Raw genomic sequence first — 17283 nt, 5'->3', positions numbered from 1 at the left:
ACAAAGGCGAGAGAATAAAAAGAAAGCTGGGGAATTCCCTGGCAGTCCAGTGGTTAGGACTCTGCGCTTTCACTTCTGGGGGGTGGTGGTGGGGTTATCCCTGGCTGGGAGGGGTGCTAAGATCCCACAAGCTGCTCGGTGTGGCCAAAAATAAAGATAAAATAAACGGATGAACTTTAAAAAAAATAAGCAGGCTGCAGTAGATGGGGGCATCAGGGAATTGGTCTGCGGGATGTTCTCGTTGGAGGTAAATAAAGAAAGCTTGCTTTTGTCTGGCTAAGGGACCGGTCCCTCAGAGGTGGGAAAGTGTGGAGGAGCCAAACCTGGAACAGCTGCTAACCCGATTGGAGGAGGAGCAACAGAGGTGATGGGCCCCAACTTTCTGGCCTGGGTGGTTGGCAGGCGGGTAGAGAAGGTTGATGGAAAACCTCTGTCTCGAGGGCTAACATGGATTAGAACCAAGGACTTCAGCCTTAGCCCTCCAGTTCCTGGCAATGGAAAGTTCCAGTGGTTGTCATCTTACTCCAAGAGGTCCAAGGGTTGGCTCAGACCTTTGTTTAGTACTTGCTCCTACCCCTCCCCAGTGCAGGTGTGAGAGTCTAGCGGAGGTGAACACCCAGCTTCGGCTGCACATGGAAAAAGCTGACGTGGTGAATAATGCGCTTCGGGAAGATGTGGAAAAATTGACAGTAGACTGGAGCCGGGCCCGGGATGAGCTAATGAGGAAGGAGAGCCAGTGGCAGATGGAGCAGGAGGTAAGAGAAACAGTGGGCGGGAATGGTGAGAGGAGGACTTGCAGTCTGGGCGCTGCCTGGTCAGTGCTGGAAGGGGTTAACTTCAGGACTTGGATGGAAACTGAGCTGTTGTTAAAGTTTCTGGCCGTCCTTACCTCTCATGCTGGCAGCTCTGCCCTGCTGGGGCTGTCACCTTAGTTCTGTGCTTACCTGCCCAGTCTAGGTTTTGCTGGCAGGTAGCATGACACTCAAAGCAACTCTGTTCCTGCATAGGTTTTAGATGGATCTTAAAGTTTACTGACCCCCCCTCATCTGGAAGTCTGCAATCTAGATGCTAAGGAGGTAGCTACTGAAATTGAATGGGGAAGACATTTTCAGATCCCAGTTAAAGGAAACTAATGTTTCCTGGGCCGTTGCTCTGTGTCAGGCATTATGTTAGGTGATTTACATATGTTATATCATTTAATACTCATTATAAGTCTGTGGTGATGATGGTCAGAGCTCCCCTTTGTTGAGCAGCTACTGTTTATCCTTTTCTAATCTAGCTCAAAGAAGGCCATATACCATCCTAGGCCCTTTGACCTCGTGAATCCCACTAACTTTATTAAACACTTCAGCCTCGCCTGAACATAGACACCCATTCATAAGCTATCTCCTTTAAGTCCCTCCACTTCCCCCCAATAGTCAGGAGGAATCCAAGACTCCTGTGTTGGCAAAAGACATCCTCTGCCCTTTGATATGACCTGGGTTTCTGAACACACAGTTCTTCAAGGGCTACCTGAAAGGGGAGCATGGTCGCCTTCTCAGTCTGTGGCGGGAGGTGGTGACCTTCCGTCGCCACTTCCTGGAAATGAAGTCAGCCACTGACAGGTCAGTGTGGAGGTGTGACGGGAGGAGGTTTGCCCCTACCAACTCTATTCGCATGACAGTGGGCTGCTATAGAAGGGAATCAGGTTGTGGGGGAAAGGCAGGGGTGGAAGAGTTGGTGGGGAGGGATGGAATTGTTGGATTGTTGGATTGAGATAACTTTTCCCAGACCTGCTCCTCAGGCTTCCCTGGGCCTGACCTCCACGCTCCCTTTCCTGTTCCTGGTCCCTGTTGGAGTCTGCTCTTTCTTTGCTTGTACTCAGAGACCTGACGGAGCTCAAGGCTGAGCATGTGAGGCTTTCAGGTTCCCTGTTGACCTGTTGTCTGCGCCTGACTGTGGGAGCACCACAGTCTCGGGAATCTGATGGATCTGGGAGACTGAATGGGAGCGAGCCATCCCAGTTGATGCTGCTACTAGCCAGGACCCAGGAGCTGGAGAAGGAAGCCCATGAAAGGAGTCAGGAATTAACACAGCTGAAGAGTCAAGGGCATCTGGAGAAGACTGAGCTTCGGGATCGGTGAGATGGCCTGGGTCCTGGGAGGGGTTCACTAAGAGAAACTTGACTCCTTTAGGGAGTCAAGATAGGTGGGGGAGATGTGAAGAGCATTCCTCCCACAAGAGGGGAAGGAGATGTGCCAGAGGGAGTCTAGTTTGAAACCCAGTGCCACAGCTGGGGCCGTGTCACTGCCCTCTGCCCTCAGACTATCTTGCAGCTCAGTTTCTCTCCTGTTGACTTACAGAGCTGGCTGTGATTCTCCTCTATCAACACCAAACTATTTGCCATTCCCAGAACAGCCAAGTTCTTCCATGTTCCCTGCCTTTGTAGATGCTGGCCTTAGCCTGGAATGCCTCTCTCCCTTCTCTCTCTGCCTTATCCTTTAAGGCATAGTTAAGTGTCACCTATTCTATGACCTTGATAGCCTGTTACATTACTGTGCCCCCATATGGTCTTTTTTGTTGTTGTTATATACATTAAAAAAATAAATAAATTTATTTATTTATTTTTGGCTGCGTTGGGTCTTCATTGCTGCACATGGGCTTTCTCTAGTTGCGGCGAGCGGGGGCTACTCTTCATTGCGGTGCACGGGCTTCTCATTGCGGTGGCTTCTCTTGTTGCAGAGTACGGGCTCTAGGTGCACGGGCTTCAGTAGTTGTAGCACGTGGGCTCAGTAGTTGTGGCACGCTGGCTCCAGAGCGCAGGCTCAGTAGCTGTGGTGCATGGGCTTAATTGCTCCACGGCATGTGGGATCTTCCCGGACCAGGGATCGAACCTGCGTCCCCTGCATTGGCAGGCAGATTCTTAACCACTGCACCACCAGGGAAGTCCCTGAGTCACTTATTTGAAGCTTCACTCTCTGTTATCACACAGAACAAGACTAAGGGCTAATCTGGCTTTTATGACCCATGCCCAAATCTTCCCTCCACTCCTCTGGGGATAGCAGAGTTTGTTTTTAAATTTCACAATAATTCATTCAACAAACCATTAGTGAGCACTTTCAGTAGGCACTGTGCTGGAAATCAGGAATCAGAAATCCAACTCAGTTGCAGCTCCAGTCCACCCAGGAAGACAAACACAAATATGAGACGAGATAAAGGAACTCTAACAAAGGGCAAGGTGAGGGACAATCACCTGAAAGTCTCAATTTAATTTGACAAATCTACTAAAGAATAAAAAAGAGTTCAAGACAGAAGCAGGAATTTAAAAGATTACATAAGAAGTACGTTTTTCTCACATTTAGGTTTTGTGGGTTTTTTTACTTTATTTATTTATTTTTGGCTGCGTTGGGTCTTCATTGCTGCATGCAGGCTTTCTCTGGTTGCGGTGAGCGGGGCTACTCTTCGTTGCGGAGCGCAGGCTTCTCATTGTGGTGTCTTCTCGTTGCAGAGCATGGGCTCTAGGCACGCGGGCTTCAGTAGTTGTGGCATGTGGCCTCAGTTGTTGCGGCTCGCAGGCTCAGTGGTTGTGACTCACGGGCTCCAGAACGCAGGCTCAGTAGTTGCACACAAACTTAGTTGCTCCACAGCATGTGGGATCTTCCTGGACCTGGGCTCGAACCCGTGCCCCCTGCATTGGTAGGCAGATTCTTAACCACTGCGCCACCAGGGAAGTCCCCCCTATGGTCTTTTGACATGCTTGTTACAGCATTGATCTCGTTGATTATTTAGTTCTGTTTTGGGTTTTTTGGGTTAAGCTCTTTTATTTTTTGGATTATAATAAAATAGATTTTTAAAAAATGATAAGAAGGGCAGGGACACAAGCAAAGAGCTCCGTTTGAATCTTGGGGCAAAGTTCAGTTTATACCCCATGGCTAGGGTTGTGTCACCACCTATTGGTGGTGTATGTAAATTGCAGTTTGTTTTGTTTGGGTTGTGAAGGCACTGGGAAGCACAAGGACAGAGACCATGTCTTAGTAAGTTTTGTGTTCTTGTGCTTTGCACTTCACCTGTGATATAGTAGACACTTAGTAAATATTTGTTGAATCAACAATAACTAAATGAATGACCATACAGTGAGTTAAAGCTCTTAAAGATGATACAGAATAAAATTATGAAGACTTTGAAATAAAAAATTAAGCTCCTTGATAACTTCATTCAAGAAATATTTATTTAGCTACTTATATAACACCAGGTACTGAGCTCCAGGGTATGGTGTTAGGTGATAAAGATGCCTGGTGATTTCCCTGAACTTTGAGGTTAGTATCAGGGAGGTTGACCATAATCTTTCCCAATTCGCCCCTCCTTTTTCTCTATCGGAGTTAGAACCTTGGGCTTGAGGGACCTTGGGACTATCCCATGTGGCAATTCTGATGTTCTTGTTGGCTTCAGGGTGCTTGACTTCAAGATCAAGCGGGGTCTGGAAGGGCCTGGTCCAGGGCTTTCCTTCAGCTCTCGGGCCCCCAAACACGTGTTCCAGTCTTGAGATGTGGTAAATCCCTGCATGCGTCTGAGTGGCTTTTGGCTCCCCCTCCCCGAGTTCAAGGCTATAGCATCATGTATTCAGGGAGTGCAGGGGCTGGGGGCACCCAAGGGACTCTGGGGGGGGTGGCAGTGGGGGTGTCTGGCTTGGGTTAGGGTGCGCTGCATAGCTCTGTCCACATCAGTGGGTGCCCAGGTAACTGTGCTGTGCTCTTCTCTTCAGGGTGACCGAGCTCTCCGCTCTACTGACCCAGTCTCAGAAGCAAAATGAAGATTATGAAAAGATGGTAAAGGCTCTGAGAGAGACGATGGAGATCCTGGTACGTGATCCTTTGTTCTGGGAGAGTTGGGAGTGGGCCTGTAAATTCCTGAGCTTTATGGACAGAGAGTGCAGGATACCAGTTAAATGTTCCTTGATGAAATCCCCTAAAGCTAAAAAATTAATTTTGGTTGAATCTGAAAATTATTTAACTCATTCACTTATCCATTTAATAAACATTAGCTGTCTACTGTCCCTACTATATTCCTAGGGAAACTACAGCAGTGCATGCATGTAGTGTGTCCTCCTCCGAGAGAGTGAGACACACATGAAGAGGCACACTAGCCAAGTAGGAGGGGGGGATGTTTGGAGAGTTTCAAAACCTAGTCATATGGGAAACACCTGAGGAGCATGAATGTGGTTAGCCTGGAGAAGGCGGGCTTGAGGAAGACGTGATGGCTGCCTTCACGTAACTGAAGGACTGACACCAGGGAAGAGAGTTGGCTTGTTTAATGTTTGCCAGCGGGGCACAATCACTGCCAGGGACTGGAAGTTACAGGGTGGTAGAGCAGCTGGAGCCGCTCGGTAGTTGAACAGTCTGTCTTGTGAAGGAGTGAGGTTTGTGTCACTGGCTTAACATCTGCCAGGGATGTTATCAAAGGGATTCTCTAAGGTTGGACGTTAGAACCTCTGGCTTGATTGCACGTTTCCTTTCATCTCTAGGAATTTTCAGATCTCTGATTTTAGGCAAATCCTGCACCCCTATCCACATACATATCCCTAGTCTTCTCATCCAAGCTAGGATCAGCTGGGAGCTAGACATGCTTATGCCTTTTTGGTTTCTTTTTGTTCAGGAATTTGCAAATTCAGATGTCCGCAGGGCCCAGGTAATATAAATGAAGTGGGTTCAGCTGTAAGAATTCTGATTTTCCAGTGCTGTCATATTTAGTTTTCAGTATAACAGGGAACACTTGATCTCAATAGTAAGGAAACAGTGAGGAGTAGTGAGGACTGCAGGACCCTGAAGAATATATGTCCCATCTGGAGGAGGCATCCACTATTCAACTTCAATAAATTATTGCCATGTAGGGATGGGGGCTGGTGTGGCCCATATGTTAACTTTTTGAGAGAAGCCAGAAATTCAGATTTTTATGAATTTTTATGAATTTCTCAGGTCAGAAAAATCTCTCAATTGACAAATGTTGGTTCAAATTTTGTATAGGCCAAAAAAAACCATAGCTGCAAATCTGCGTCTTTAAGCCTTCACTAGCACAATAAGGTAGGAAGGAGGAGGGGACATTTTGAGAGTTCAAATTTATTGCTGGCCTTGGGGCTAGAGGTTCCTCTGGCCTTAAGTCTCAAGTGCCAATTTGCTGTTCAGAGACAGCAGCCATCCTTCATCCAATGATAGCTCACATTTAATGAACATTTGCTTTGTGACAAACACTGTGTCGAGTAATTTACTTGCAGTTTTTTCATTCAAGCCTCAAAACAAATCTATGAAGTAGTTGCTGTTAATTATTCCTATTTTATTTTATTTTTTAAGTTTTCCCTTTTCTAAAAAATTTTTGGCTGCGTTGGGTCTTCATTGCTGCGCACGGGCTTTCTCTAGTTGCAGCAAGTGGGGGCTACTCTTCGTTGCGGTGCACAGGCTTCTCATTGCAGTGGCTTCTCTTGTTGCGGAGCACAGGGTCTAGGTGCGTGGGCTAGTAGTTGTGGCGCATGGGCTTAGTTGCTCCACGGCATGTGGGATCTTTCCAGACCGAGGCACGAACCCGTGTCCCCTGCATCAGCAGGCAGACTCTCAACCACTGCGCCACCAGGGAAGCCCCCTTATTCCTATTTTAGAGAGAAGGAAGCTCAAAGAAGGAGTTGCCTAAGGTTACCAAGCTAGTAAGTGATAGAGCAAGAACTCTTATCTAGGCAGTCTAATTTGGAGCTCTTAATCCCTTAATCTGAATTCTTAATCACCACATCACATTGTCTTCAGAATCCTGGGACAGTGTTAGCATTCACACGTGGTCAGGGGAAAAGTGGGATTGACAGAATAGACAGAATGAGACTCTGGTTAATTTGGGGCCTGGAATGATAAATTCTCTTCTGAGAGTTTGGCTCATAGGCTCTATTTGGTTCCCTGTCCAGGAGGCAAATCACGCAGAATTAATGGAACATGAGGCATCTCTAAGTAGGAATGCCCAAGAGGAGAAGCTGTCTTTACAGCAAATGATCAAGGACATAACCCAGGTACTGGTAAGCCTCCGGTTCACAGTAACCGGTCCAGCCTCACCCTCCCCAGACCTCCCCGTCCTCTCAGGTGCGCCTAGAGGAGTCTGGACTTAAGGTCTTGTGGGGAGGAATTGTCTGAGTACATTTGAAGACTGGAGCCCTAAGGAGTAGCTAAGCTTTCACGTGTTGGCACTGCCTGCTGAAACGCCCTCTTTCTTACTGCTAGCTGCAGTTCTCAGGCAGCGGCTGGATTCTGGCCTTTGCTACCTCAGCAACCTCTTCTTCCTTCATTTATTCCTTGAGTGTTCAAGGGGTGCTAGTCTTGTTGCTCATTCGAGGTTTGGGTGACCGAAGGGGAAGAGTTGGTTTGAGGAGTTGAAGGAACCAACCTTTTTTGCTCTTAAGATACCCTCCTCCCACCCCCCAGGGAGAGGACCTGAGAGAGAAAACATCAGGTTTGTCCAGGCTGACATGTTAGTCCTCTACATGGATTCTAGGCCTTAGTCAGTAAGATGGTGACCCTGCTATGTTGGATTTCAGGCCATGGTAGAAGAAGAGGACAATATGGCCCAAGGCTCTGGTCATGAGAGCTCCCTGGAGTTGGACCCTAGTGGCTCCTCCTCCCAGTTTGATTCCCAGCAGCCAGACAAGGCTCTTTCTCTGGTGCGTTCAGTGCTGACTCAGAGACGCCAGGCTGTGCAGGTGAGAACCCCAGCACTCCTCCTCAGCCACAGGGATGGGTGTCTAAACTGACTTGGGCCCCAGGTACCCTCCTAGCCCAGACTGCCCCTTTTGCTACATTGACCAGTCACAAGGTGTTTTGTCAACACCCCATAGTGCCCATTAGAATCTCTGTGTCTGCCCAGTTGTGCTCGTGGGGAGCAGGCACACTGTCCGTGCCACTGGCACGCTCCACTTTGATGCAGTCTTTACACAGCACTGTGCAAAGTGGAGCCCCAGGGGAGTGTGGGTAAGCGTTCCCCAATTCTAAGGGTCCCAGCCACACTTACCACCCCCACCATTTTACATTTGAAGATGATGGACTCTGACGCTCTGGGTGCCACAGAACCCAGTCATCTCTGATGCTCTGTCTCCTCGACTGGTCTCATCTCTTTTCGTAGCTTCCCTTTGTTGCACCAGCCCCCAACCCCCTTGCCCAGCTCTACTTTCAGGCTTATGACATCCCTCCTCTGCCCTGCGCTCTTGTTCACCACCTCACTTCTGATGCTCTCCCTCCGCAGGACCTAAGGCAGCAGCTGTCAGGCTGCCAGGAAGCTATGAGCTCCTTGCAGCAGCAGCAGCATCGGTGGGAGGAAGAGGGTGAGGCCCTGAGACAGCGGCTACAGCAGCTCACCGGGGAGCGGGACACCCTGGCAGCGCAGACTGTGGACATGCAGGGGGAGGTGGACTCTCTCAGCAGGTGAGCGGGGGCTGTTCGTCCCCCCCTTCCTCCCAGGCTCAGTCCCCGCCCAGCCCATGTGTTTGGTTGGCTGACCCTGTTCTTCCCTAGACCCAGAGCTGTTCAGGGCTGCCTTGCTTTGTGTTCTGCTGGTTCCTGCTCACTCAGTTTTGGGTCTTTGTGATGATAAAAAAAAACAGTTTCCTGCTCAAAAGGGAAGATGAGATATTTAAAGGAAACATAAACCTCTCTTCTTTGACCCTGTGCTGTCTGCTTCCAGGAGGGCTTTTAGGTTCCAGGGTTTCTGTTCATGTCTGGTCTCCTTCCAGGGAGCGAGAGCTCCTGCAGAAGACCAGGGAGGAGCTGCAGCAGCAGCTGGAGGTGCTGGAGCAGGAGGCGTGGCGACTGCGGAGGACAAACGTGGAGCTTCAGCTGCAGGGCGACTGTGCTCAGGGCGAGAAGGAGGAGCAGCAGGAGGAGCTGCACCTGGCCATCCGTGAACGGGAGCGCCTGTGCGTGGTGACAGTCCCTCCCCCTCCCCCAGCCCCTGCTCCCTCTTAGAAAGTGGAGTAAATGGAAGCCTGGTGTTCAGTGGGTTCAGATTAGCTTACTGCTCCATCCTTTGCAGGAGGATGAAAACAGAAAGTTCATCCAAGCATTGCTGAACACCCAGGAGGGCCGAGGCCCCGTTGGGGGTACAGAAATGAATAAGACACAGGCTCTGATCTCAAGCAGTTTGCAGTGTAATGGGGAAGTCAGACAAGTAAACCGTGGCCAGATGAAGTATGAGCTAAAAAAGAGCTTCAAGCTAGGTCCTCTGGGAGAATAGGAGTAACAGTTAATTATTGAAAGCTTCATGGATGAGAGGGTAGCCGTTGAGCTGGGCCTTGACATATTTTGATTGGTAGAGAGTGGGACAAGGGCTAAAGGAACAGATTAGCAAAGAAAAGGAGTCAGGAACGTTCATGGCATGTTCAGAGGAGGCTGGGCTGGCCAAAGGGTAGGACTGATCCTAGGAAGTAATGGGAAATGAGCTGGTCAAGGAAGGGAATTCCAGAGTAAAGGGACCCAGCTCATTTGTAAATTCCCCGATACAATGTCACAGAAAAAGCAAGGACTTTAGAGCTGGGCAGAAGCTTGGTTTAAATTATGGCTCTGCCACTTGGACAGACTATTTGTAAAATGGGGCTGATAATATTTCCCTTGAAGGGTCTTTGGGGAGATTAAAGCAGTGTTTTGCAAAATGCCAGCACAGAGCCTGACATATGGTAGGTCTTCAGTACCTGGTAGCAGGGGCTGTATCTTCTTCTTTTTTTTTCTTTTAATGAGCAGAGGGTTTTTTGTTTTGTTTTGTTTTTTTATTTATTTTAATTTTGGCTGCATCATGTCTTAGTTGCGGCATGCGGGATCTTCATTGCAGCATGCGGGATCTTTTGTTGTGGTGCCCAGGCTTCTCTCTAGTTGTGGTGTGTGCGTTTTCTCCCTCCAGTTGTGGCGCACAGGCCCCAGAGCACGTGGGCTCTCTAGTTTGTGGCACGCGGGCTCTCTAGTTGAGGCACGCAGGCTCAGTAGGTGTGGTGCGCTGGTTTAGTTTCCCCTACGGCATGTAGGATCTTAGTTCCCTGACCAGGGATCGAACCTGCATCCCCTGCATTAGAAGGTGGATTCTTTACCACTGGACCACCAGGAAAGTCCCTGTGTCTTCATCTTTGATGCTTCCCCTCCTCACCTGTTCCCTAGCTCCTTCTGCCTAATAGGCACAAATAACGGAATCTTGAATGACTGCTCTAAGGATCGTGACTTGCACAAGGAGTGGTCTCCCCTCTACTAAGGAAAAGGAGAGACAATCCACAAAGATAGTTTTATGTTTTTAAATTTAATTTGTGTGACTCGATAATACACTTATTAACATTTATATGATTCAAAAGTCAAAACTATTTTAAAAGGTATGCAAAGAGAAAGTACTACTTCCCTCTGCTTCATTCATCCCATATTCCTTCCTTCTGTTTGTAACCATTTAAATTAATTTCTTATTAATATGTCTAGTGCTGCTTTATGCAATATATGAATATATCCTTATTTCCCCCAATTTCTTGCATAAAAGATAGTGCACCACGTATACTGTTCTGCGCCTTGCTTTTTTCACGTTATGTGTATTGGAGACCTCTCCTTACCAGTTTTTAGAGACCACCTTCATTCGTTTGCATCGCAAAAGCAATTACATTCCTGTTATCTTTTGGGGTGTGGCCACTCCCTGAGATTTCCTCTGGCCCCCTTCTGTTTCCCATCTTAGTCAGGAGACGCTGGCGGGCCTGGAAGCCAAACAGTCAGAGTCACTCAGTGAAGTGATCACCCTTCGGGAAGCCCTGGAGTCCAGTCGCCTGGAAGGGGAGTTGCTGAGACAAGAGCAAACAGAAGTGACCGCCGCACTGGCCAGGGTGCGTGGCCCTCCCCCTCGCTGGCTGGGTGGGGCGGGCGGATTGGAAAGTTGGGTCTCCAGGAGAAAAGCGCGCAGCCTGCCTCGTTCTTCATCCTGCAAGTCATGGCCCTTCCTGTTTCTTGTCTCAATGCCTAGTTACTGCTTTGGGGTTCTGTCCTTCCAAACAGACTCTCTGTATTGCAATTAGAATGGTTTTCTAAAGTGTGAATCTGGTCATGTCAGTCTCTTTCCTAAAACCATTCATTGGCTTCCCAGCTCCTTGGTACCACATGCAAAGCCCTCTGCCACCTGCCCCGAACTGTTTCTAGCCTCCTTTTCCCTCCAGATCCCTGTCCTAACGCCTCACATACCTTCGTTCCTGGCACACAGCGCTAATTGCATTCTCAGTTTTACCCGTTCTTTCGTGATTTTAATACTTTGTATGTACTTTTCCCTTTGCCTGGACTGCTTCTTTCCTCCCCTTTTAACCGCAAACTGTTCCTCATCTCTCAAAACCCAACTTAACTGTCGACTCTTCTACCAAGCACTTTTGATTCTCTCAAATTGGATTAATGCTTTCTTTGAGTTCCCAGAGCACTTTGTGCTTACATTGGCTATGGTGTCATCACCGTTGTAGTTGTTTATACATCCTGATGTCTGTGCCTCTGTAATGTGAGTTCCTCTCTTACTCTTCAGCGAATGAATGGGTAAGTGAATAAATAAATGAAGGGAAAAGTTGTTCAGAATGTAAGGGAAGGAATGAAGTGTTAACTGATCTCTGTACAAGGAAAGCAGCAGATGTTGGGGATGTGAGCTGTTCACTGTTGCAGGAAAACTGGAAAATGAAACTCTAACTCTCTGCTTTTAGGCAGAACAGTCTATTGTGGAGCTGTCGAGTTCTGAGAACAGCCTGAAGGCTGAGGTAGCTGATCTTCGGGCCGCAGCTGTCAAACTCAGCGCCTTAAATGAGGCTTTGGCCTTAGATAAAGTTGGGCTGAACCAGCAGCTTCTCCAGGTGAGCAAAGGTTTCTCTGACCCACAGGGTAGAGCTGGGCCCCAACCGAGGGCAAGGGAGAGACAGACAAAGCTGATGCCTGTAACAAGGAGCAGTTCTTAAATGGATCAGTCCAAGACAGATCAGCTCCCAAATGTAGTCCTGGAATGAGCAAAAGGAACATTTATAGTGCAAAGGAGAGCAAAGATTACAAGGCCCGGGCTCAGCCATTAAAAATAGACCCCTCCCACATCTACAGCAGAACTACTTTTGGGCTTTAGGGTAAAATCATCAGGGCTAGGCCCATGTCCTCTGGAAGGAAGACTGGGTTTTAATCCTGTTGTATGAGATAACAGCAATCACAGAAAAGGATCTGTTGAAGAACCCAAGTCTCAGAATTTTCTCTAGAGGTTACAAATTTAACACGTCTCTTCACTACTCCATTCCCTTGAGCCCCAGAAATGTTGTATGTTCCCTTATTCTGAATTCTTTAAGAGCAGGATTTTGCCTTTTTTCTCTCTGTCCCCAGCATCAACCCATCTAGTACCTGGAGTAAAGACCCCAGACCAAATGTGTGCATAGTCCTCCTCTCTCGTAAGCACTCCTGTGTTCATCTGGGGAGAACAGATTCATATCTCACTTGGATTTCTGTCTCAGCACTTCATCTCTAAACCGTAACCCTTTGTCTTTGATGTCCTTCCCTTTTTGGCCAGTAGTTAGAACAGGAGAACCAGTCTGTGTGCAGGAGGATGGAAGCAGCAGAGCAGGCGAGAAACACTTTGCAGGTGGGCCTGACAGAGGCCGAGAGGAACAGGGAAGCCCTGTGGGAAAAGAACACCCACCTGGAGGCTCAGCTGCAGAAAGCGGAGGAGACCAGGGCTGAGCTTCAGGCAGATCTCAGGGGCATGCAAGACGAGAAGGAAGACATTCAAGAGAAACTAAGCGAGGTGAGAAGACAAAACTGCTACCATCCCGTTGAGGAGGCTCAATGTACATGCTCACTGTACATACATGCTCACTGTAAAAAATGAAAGCACTACAGAAATGATTCAGGAAGGGAAAGTCTCACTTCCTAGAATTGACCAGTGTTACTAGTTTGGGGTAAGTCTTCCAGTTTTTTTAAAAGAATTCCTAGAGGAATCCTTCACTGATTCTCCATTGCTTCACATCCATCAGTTTGAATGAGATGCCTCTCCTGTGTTTTCTGATAATACATTGTGTTTATTCAACCACCACACCCTTCATACTATATTATAATTATCTTTGTTTATGTGTCTCCACCATTAGACCAAAAGCTCCTTGAAGGCAAGACTATGTCTTACTTGTTTTTGTAACTCCAGCTTTTAGTCCAGTGTGTAACACATAGCAAGGGGCTCAGTGAGTTTTTTCTGAACCAGTGCCCCAACTCAAAGCTCATCTTTCTTCTCTACCAAGCTTCTCATTGCCCTAGTAATTATACATAATCTCCCTTCTCAGGGCCTTTTTTCTCAGGGCACTGATCACTTTCTTCCTGGTATTATGTGTGTGTCTTACCTCTCCTTAAGACTAAAAGCTCCTTAGAGGTAGATCTCTTGCAGCCGTAGCACAGGGTATTGCTCAAAGGAGAGCATGTTTCCTGGGCTGGGGACTCTGTGGGTTGATCAGGGGGAATAGATAAGTGGTACTTGGTGTGAGTGGGCAGTGCTCAAGGCTCACAGAGCTGGGTCCGGAATCTGAGGAGCCCATGGCCCTAATCTGGTGATAGCAGCCCTGGGGGGGATCCTGCCTCGCTCTGTATCCCACCAGTTCTTTCCCTCAGGCACATCACCAGCAGGAGGCAGCCTTAGCTCAGGTGGAGCAGCTGCAGCAGGAGGCAAAGCGACAGGAAGAGGCGCTTGCCCGGGAAGTCCAGGAGAAGGAGGCTCTAGCGCGGGAAAAGGCGGCTCTCGAGGTGCGGCTGCAGGCTGTGGAGCGGGACCGGCAGGACCTCTCTGAACAACTGCTGGGGCTCAGGTAGGGTCCAGACCTGGTTCTGCCAAGGGCAGAGAGAGCTTTGCAAGGCAAGGGGGAGCCAACCTAAGTTCCTTGCCCAAAGTATATGGGGCCTAAATGAGTTATGAATTTGTAATTGCCCCCCCTGCCCCCAAATTCTCTCGGTGACCAGTAGTTAGAACCCAATTCCTCTTAAGGAAGGGGCTTGATGGGTAAGAACTCTCCCGATTCTTGAACCCGACAGCTCGGCCAAGGAGCTACTGGAGAGCAGTCTGTTTGAGGCCCAGCAACAAAATTCTCTGATAGAGGTCACCAAGGGGCAGCTGGAGGTCCAGATTCAAACCGTCACTCAAGCCAAGGAAGTAATCCAAGGTGAGAACCCAACTTGGATGGGCGCACTTCATTCCACGGGGATGTTGAAAGCTAGGAAGACAGTGGGAAGCTATTAGAGCCAGGCCCAGGGCCTCTGAGATGGGAGTTCCTCATGAGGTCTGGGGAGAGGGGTGAAAGATGGAGGGCAGAGGCTCAGAGACAAGATCCTGTCCCTGGCATCTTAGGGGAAGTGAAGTGCCTGCAGCTGGAACTGGACACTGAACGGAGCCGGGCAGAGCAGGCACGGGATGCGGCAGCCAGACAGCTGGCCCAGGCTGAGCAAGAGGAGCAGGCTGCCCTGCAGCAGCTGAAGTCAGCCCATGAGGAGGAGGTGAACCGGCTCCAGGAGAAATGGGTAGGTGGTGGTTGTGGCTAGGGGATGGGAGAGACAGACAGCAGCAGATACTCCTGCTTATAAAAGTGAAATCTGAACAGGACTAGCCTGGTTGGTCACCGTGGTGCAAAATCCAGCTTCTAGCTAGTAAATGAGTTAATATATGGAAAACACTAATAATAGTTCCTGGTATACAGTAAGCTCTATATTTGTGTTGGGTATTATTGTTGTTGTTGTTTCTGTATGTATAGAGACTTAAGAGTGGATCCTGGGATTTAGGATTGATAAATTGGCCCCAGGGTGTAAAGGGAGCAGAGGAATGCCTTGGAACTATTATTGCCCAATTCAGAACTGTGTTTCTTTTGTCTTTTAATTATTTAATTTAGTCCATTTGCTTTTATTGTGATTATAGGCATATTTGGATTTATTTCCACCATCTTATGCTATTTCTCTTGCCTTTTTACACCTTTTGGGGAGGGGAGTTCACCTTTCTTAACTTCTTTTAGAGGGTTATATTGGATTATTAAATTATACTCTTTTCTCACCTCTTTTTTTCTCTCTACTACTTTGGATGATATGTACTCCATTTTTTATTCTTTTAGTTGTTCTTTAATGTTTTAAAATACGTACTTAATAAAATCTCAAGTTAATCAGTATATTTACCCTTTTCCTGAATGACACAAGGACCAGAGAACATTTTACCTGCATTCACTCCTCCCAGCCTATCAACTGTATTAGTCATTGTGTTTAGTTATTACTAGTTGTTAACACCATACATTATGTGTTTTGATTATTTTATACAGTCAATAATTGTTTAGATACACTGAAAAATTTACGAGGTTTTTTTTGCTCACCATTCCTCCTTGTGTGTCAGGCTTTCTATTTGGAATTGTTTTCCCTGAAGTAGAATTTCCTTTGGTGAGGGTATGTTGGTAGTTAATTGTCTGAAAATGTCTATTTTACTTTTATTCTTTTTTATAGCTTTTTCCTTTTTTTAATTTTATTTTTTTATTGAAGTATAGTTGATTTACAATGTTGTGTTAGTTTCAGGTGTACAGCAAAGTGTTTCAGTTATACATATATATTATGTCTATTTTTTTTGCAGATTCTTTTCCCTTATAGGTTATTACAAAGTATCGAGTATAGTTCCCTGTGCTATATAATAGGTCTTTGTTATCTACTTTATATATAGTAGGTATATATGTTAATCCCAAACTCCTAATTTATCCCTCCCACTTTTATTCTTGAAAGATAGTTTCACTGGGTATAAAATTCAGGTACAAATTCTAAGGTAACCGTTATTTTCTGTCAGCACACTGATTATTCCGTTGTTGGTATTGAGAAGCCTCTAATTAGTTGTATGTTAGAACTTGGTGTAACCTTCAGGTATCTTAACTTTCTGTCTTACATTTTCCGTGTGTACTTTTTCTACACTGTATTCTGGGTGATGTTTTTTCAGATCCCTCTTCTATTCGCTAATTTCCCTTTTCAACTGTGTCTAATCTGCTTTATAGTCTATTCACCAAGTTTTAAATTTTATTTATTAAATATTTTATTTCTCAACATTCTGTTTGGTTATTTTTTCAGATCTTCTTGGTCATTTTTTAGTGTCTTCTCCCTAATTTATATTTGCAGTCCCCTCTTTTATTCTTTAAACATGTGAAACATACTTTTACGCTGTCTAATAATTCCAACACCTAAAATCTTTTTGGATCTCTGTTATATGTTGTTCCCCTTGGCTCTCACTGATGACCTTGGCCCCTATGTGTTTTGTGATTCCTGACTCTGAACTCATGTTCTCTGGAAATTTTTCTGTGGGAATCCTTTTAGGCCTGAGGCAAAGGGAATTTTCCTCATTTGCTTTTGCTTCTCTGAGGAAGCTGAAGGACTAGCATCCCAGGACCACCTTAAAGTACAATTTCTGTTTAAAGTTTTTGGGCCACATTCAGGCCCTGAACCCACATGAAGACCAGCTTATGGTTATGAATTCTCAAGTTATATATATATATATATATATATATATATATATATATATATATATATATCCCTTTGTGAAGGTTAAAACAAATTTTCTTGCTATTCCCTTCTGTACAGTCTTTTGTTTTCTCTCTCCCCGACTTTTTCTCTCTCCCTTTTTCTTCCCCGTTTCTCCCTCTCTCAGTTTTATCCATTTACTGAGGACTGTAGCCCAGGGATGGGTGGGTGTTTTTCTGAAGAGCCACATTGGGCCTTGCAGACCATACAGTCTCTGTCACACTCACTCTTCTCTGCCGCTCTAGTGCAAAAGCAGCTGTAAACGACATGTATGTAAATGAGCATGGCTGTGTTCCAATAAAACTTTATGTATGGACATTGAAACTGAATTTCATATAATTTTCACATGTCACAAAGTCTTATTCTTCTTTTGACTTCTTATCAACCATTAAAAACATAAAAACCACTCTTAGCTCACGTGGCCAGGTTTGGCCCACATGCCATAGTTTCCTGACCCCAGATAGCCCTTTGGAGGTCCAGCCTTATGTCTCCTGTCAGGCTCCCCACCCTTTGTTTTCTGTTTTCTTTGCCCACATAGCCAGAAAATGAATTTCAAGGTTATTAGGTATAGTAAATACCTCCAGTGGAAAGCTTGTTCTGTGCTCATTTACCTCTTTAGATCACAAGTCTTGCTTTGATTTTGGCTCCAATGAAATTTTCATTATTTTCCTGCTGGCTCAGTGATACATTAAAATATATACTTAATAGTTAAATTGGCATTTTTTTTTGTTTGTTAGTTTGTTTTGCCCTTTTACAG

The 17283-nt window shown here is 46.5% G+C and overlaps 1 protein-coding gene across 11 annotated transcripts in view; it reads left to right on the top strand.

Annotated features, from left to right (window-relative positions):
• The window catches only part of CEP250 (centrosomal protein 250), a 49500-nt gene that overhangs the window by 9171 nt on the left and 23046 nt on the right, over positions 1–17283 (top strand). For 2 of the 11 annotated variants that reach the window (XM_081257774.1, XM_081257777.1), the window contains exons 4-18: positions 282–364; positions 590–755; positions 1498–1604; positions 1865–2119; positions 4742–4838; positions 6920–7021; positions 7544–7705; positions 8245–8423; positions 8732–8914; positions 10696–10840; positions 11690–11836; positions 12532–12762; positions 13614–13807; positions 14031–14158; positions 14344–14513. In XM_081257774.1, coding sequence (XP_081113900.1) covers positions 282–364; positions 590–755; positions 1498–1604; positions 1865–2119; positions 4742–4838; positions 6920–7021; positions 7544–7705; positions 8245–8423; positions 8732–8914; positions 10696–10840; positions 11690–11836; positions 12532–12762; positions 13614–13807; positions 14031–14158; positions 14344–14513 — 2349 coding nt within the window. The other 9 variants (XM_081257780.1, XM_081257778.1, XM_081257779.1 and 6 more) reach the window with 9 other exon arrangements.

The sequence above is a fragment of the Mesoplodon bidens genome (genome assembly GCF_964165515.1).
Source record: "Mesoplodon bidens genome assembly, chromosome: 15".
Taxonomy (NCBI): Eukaryota; Metazoa; Chordata; class Mammalia; order Artiodactyla; family Ziphiidae; genus Mesoplodon; species Mesoplodon bidens.
Note: the sequence above shows the minus strand (reverse complement) of the source record. Positions and strands in the feature narration are given on the sequence as shown.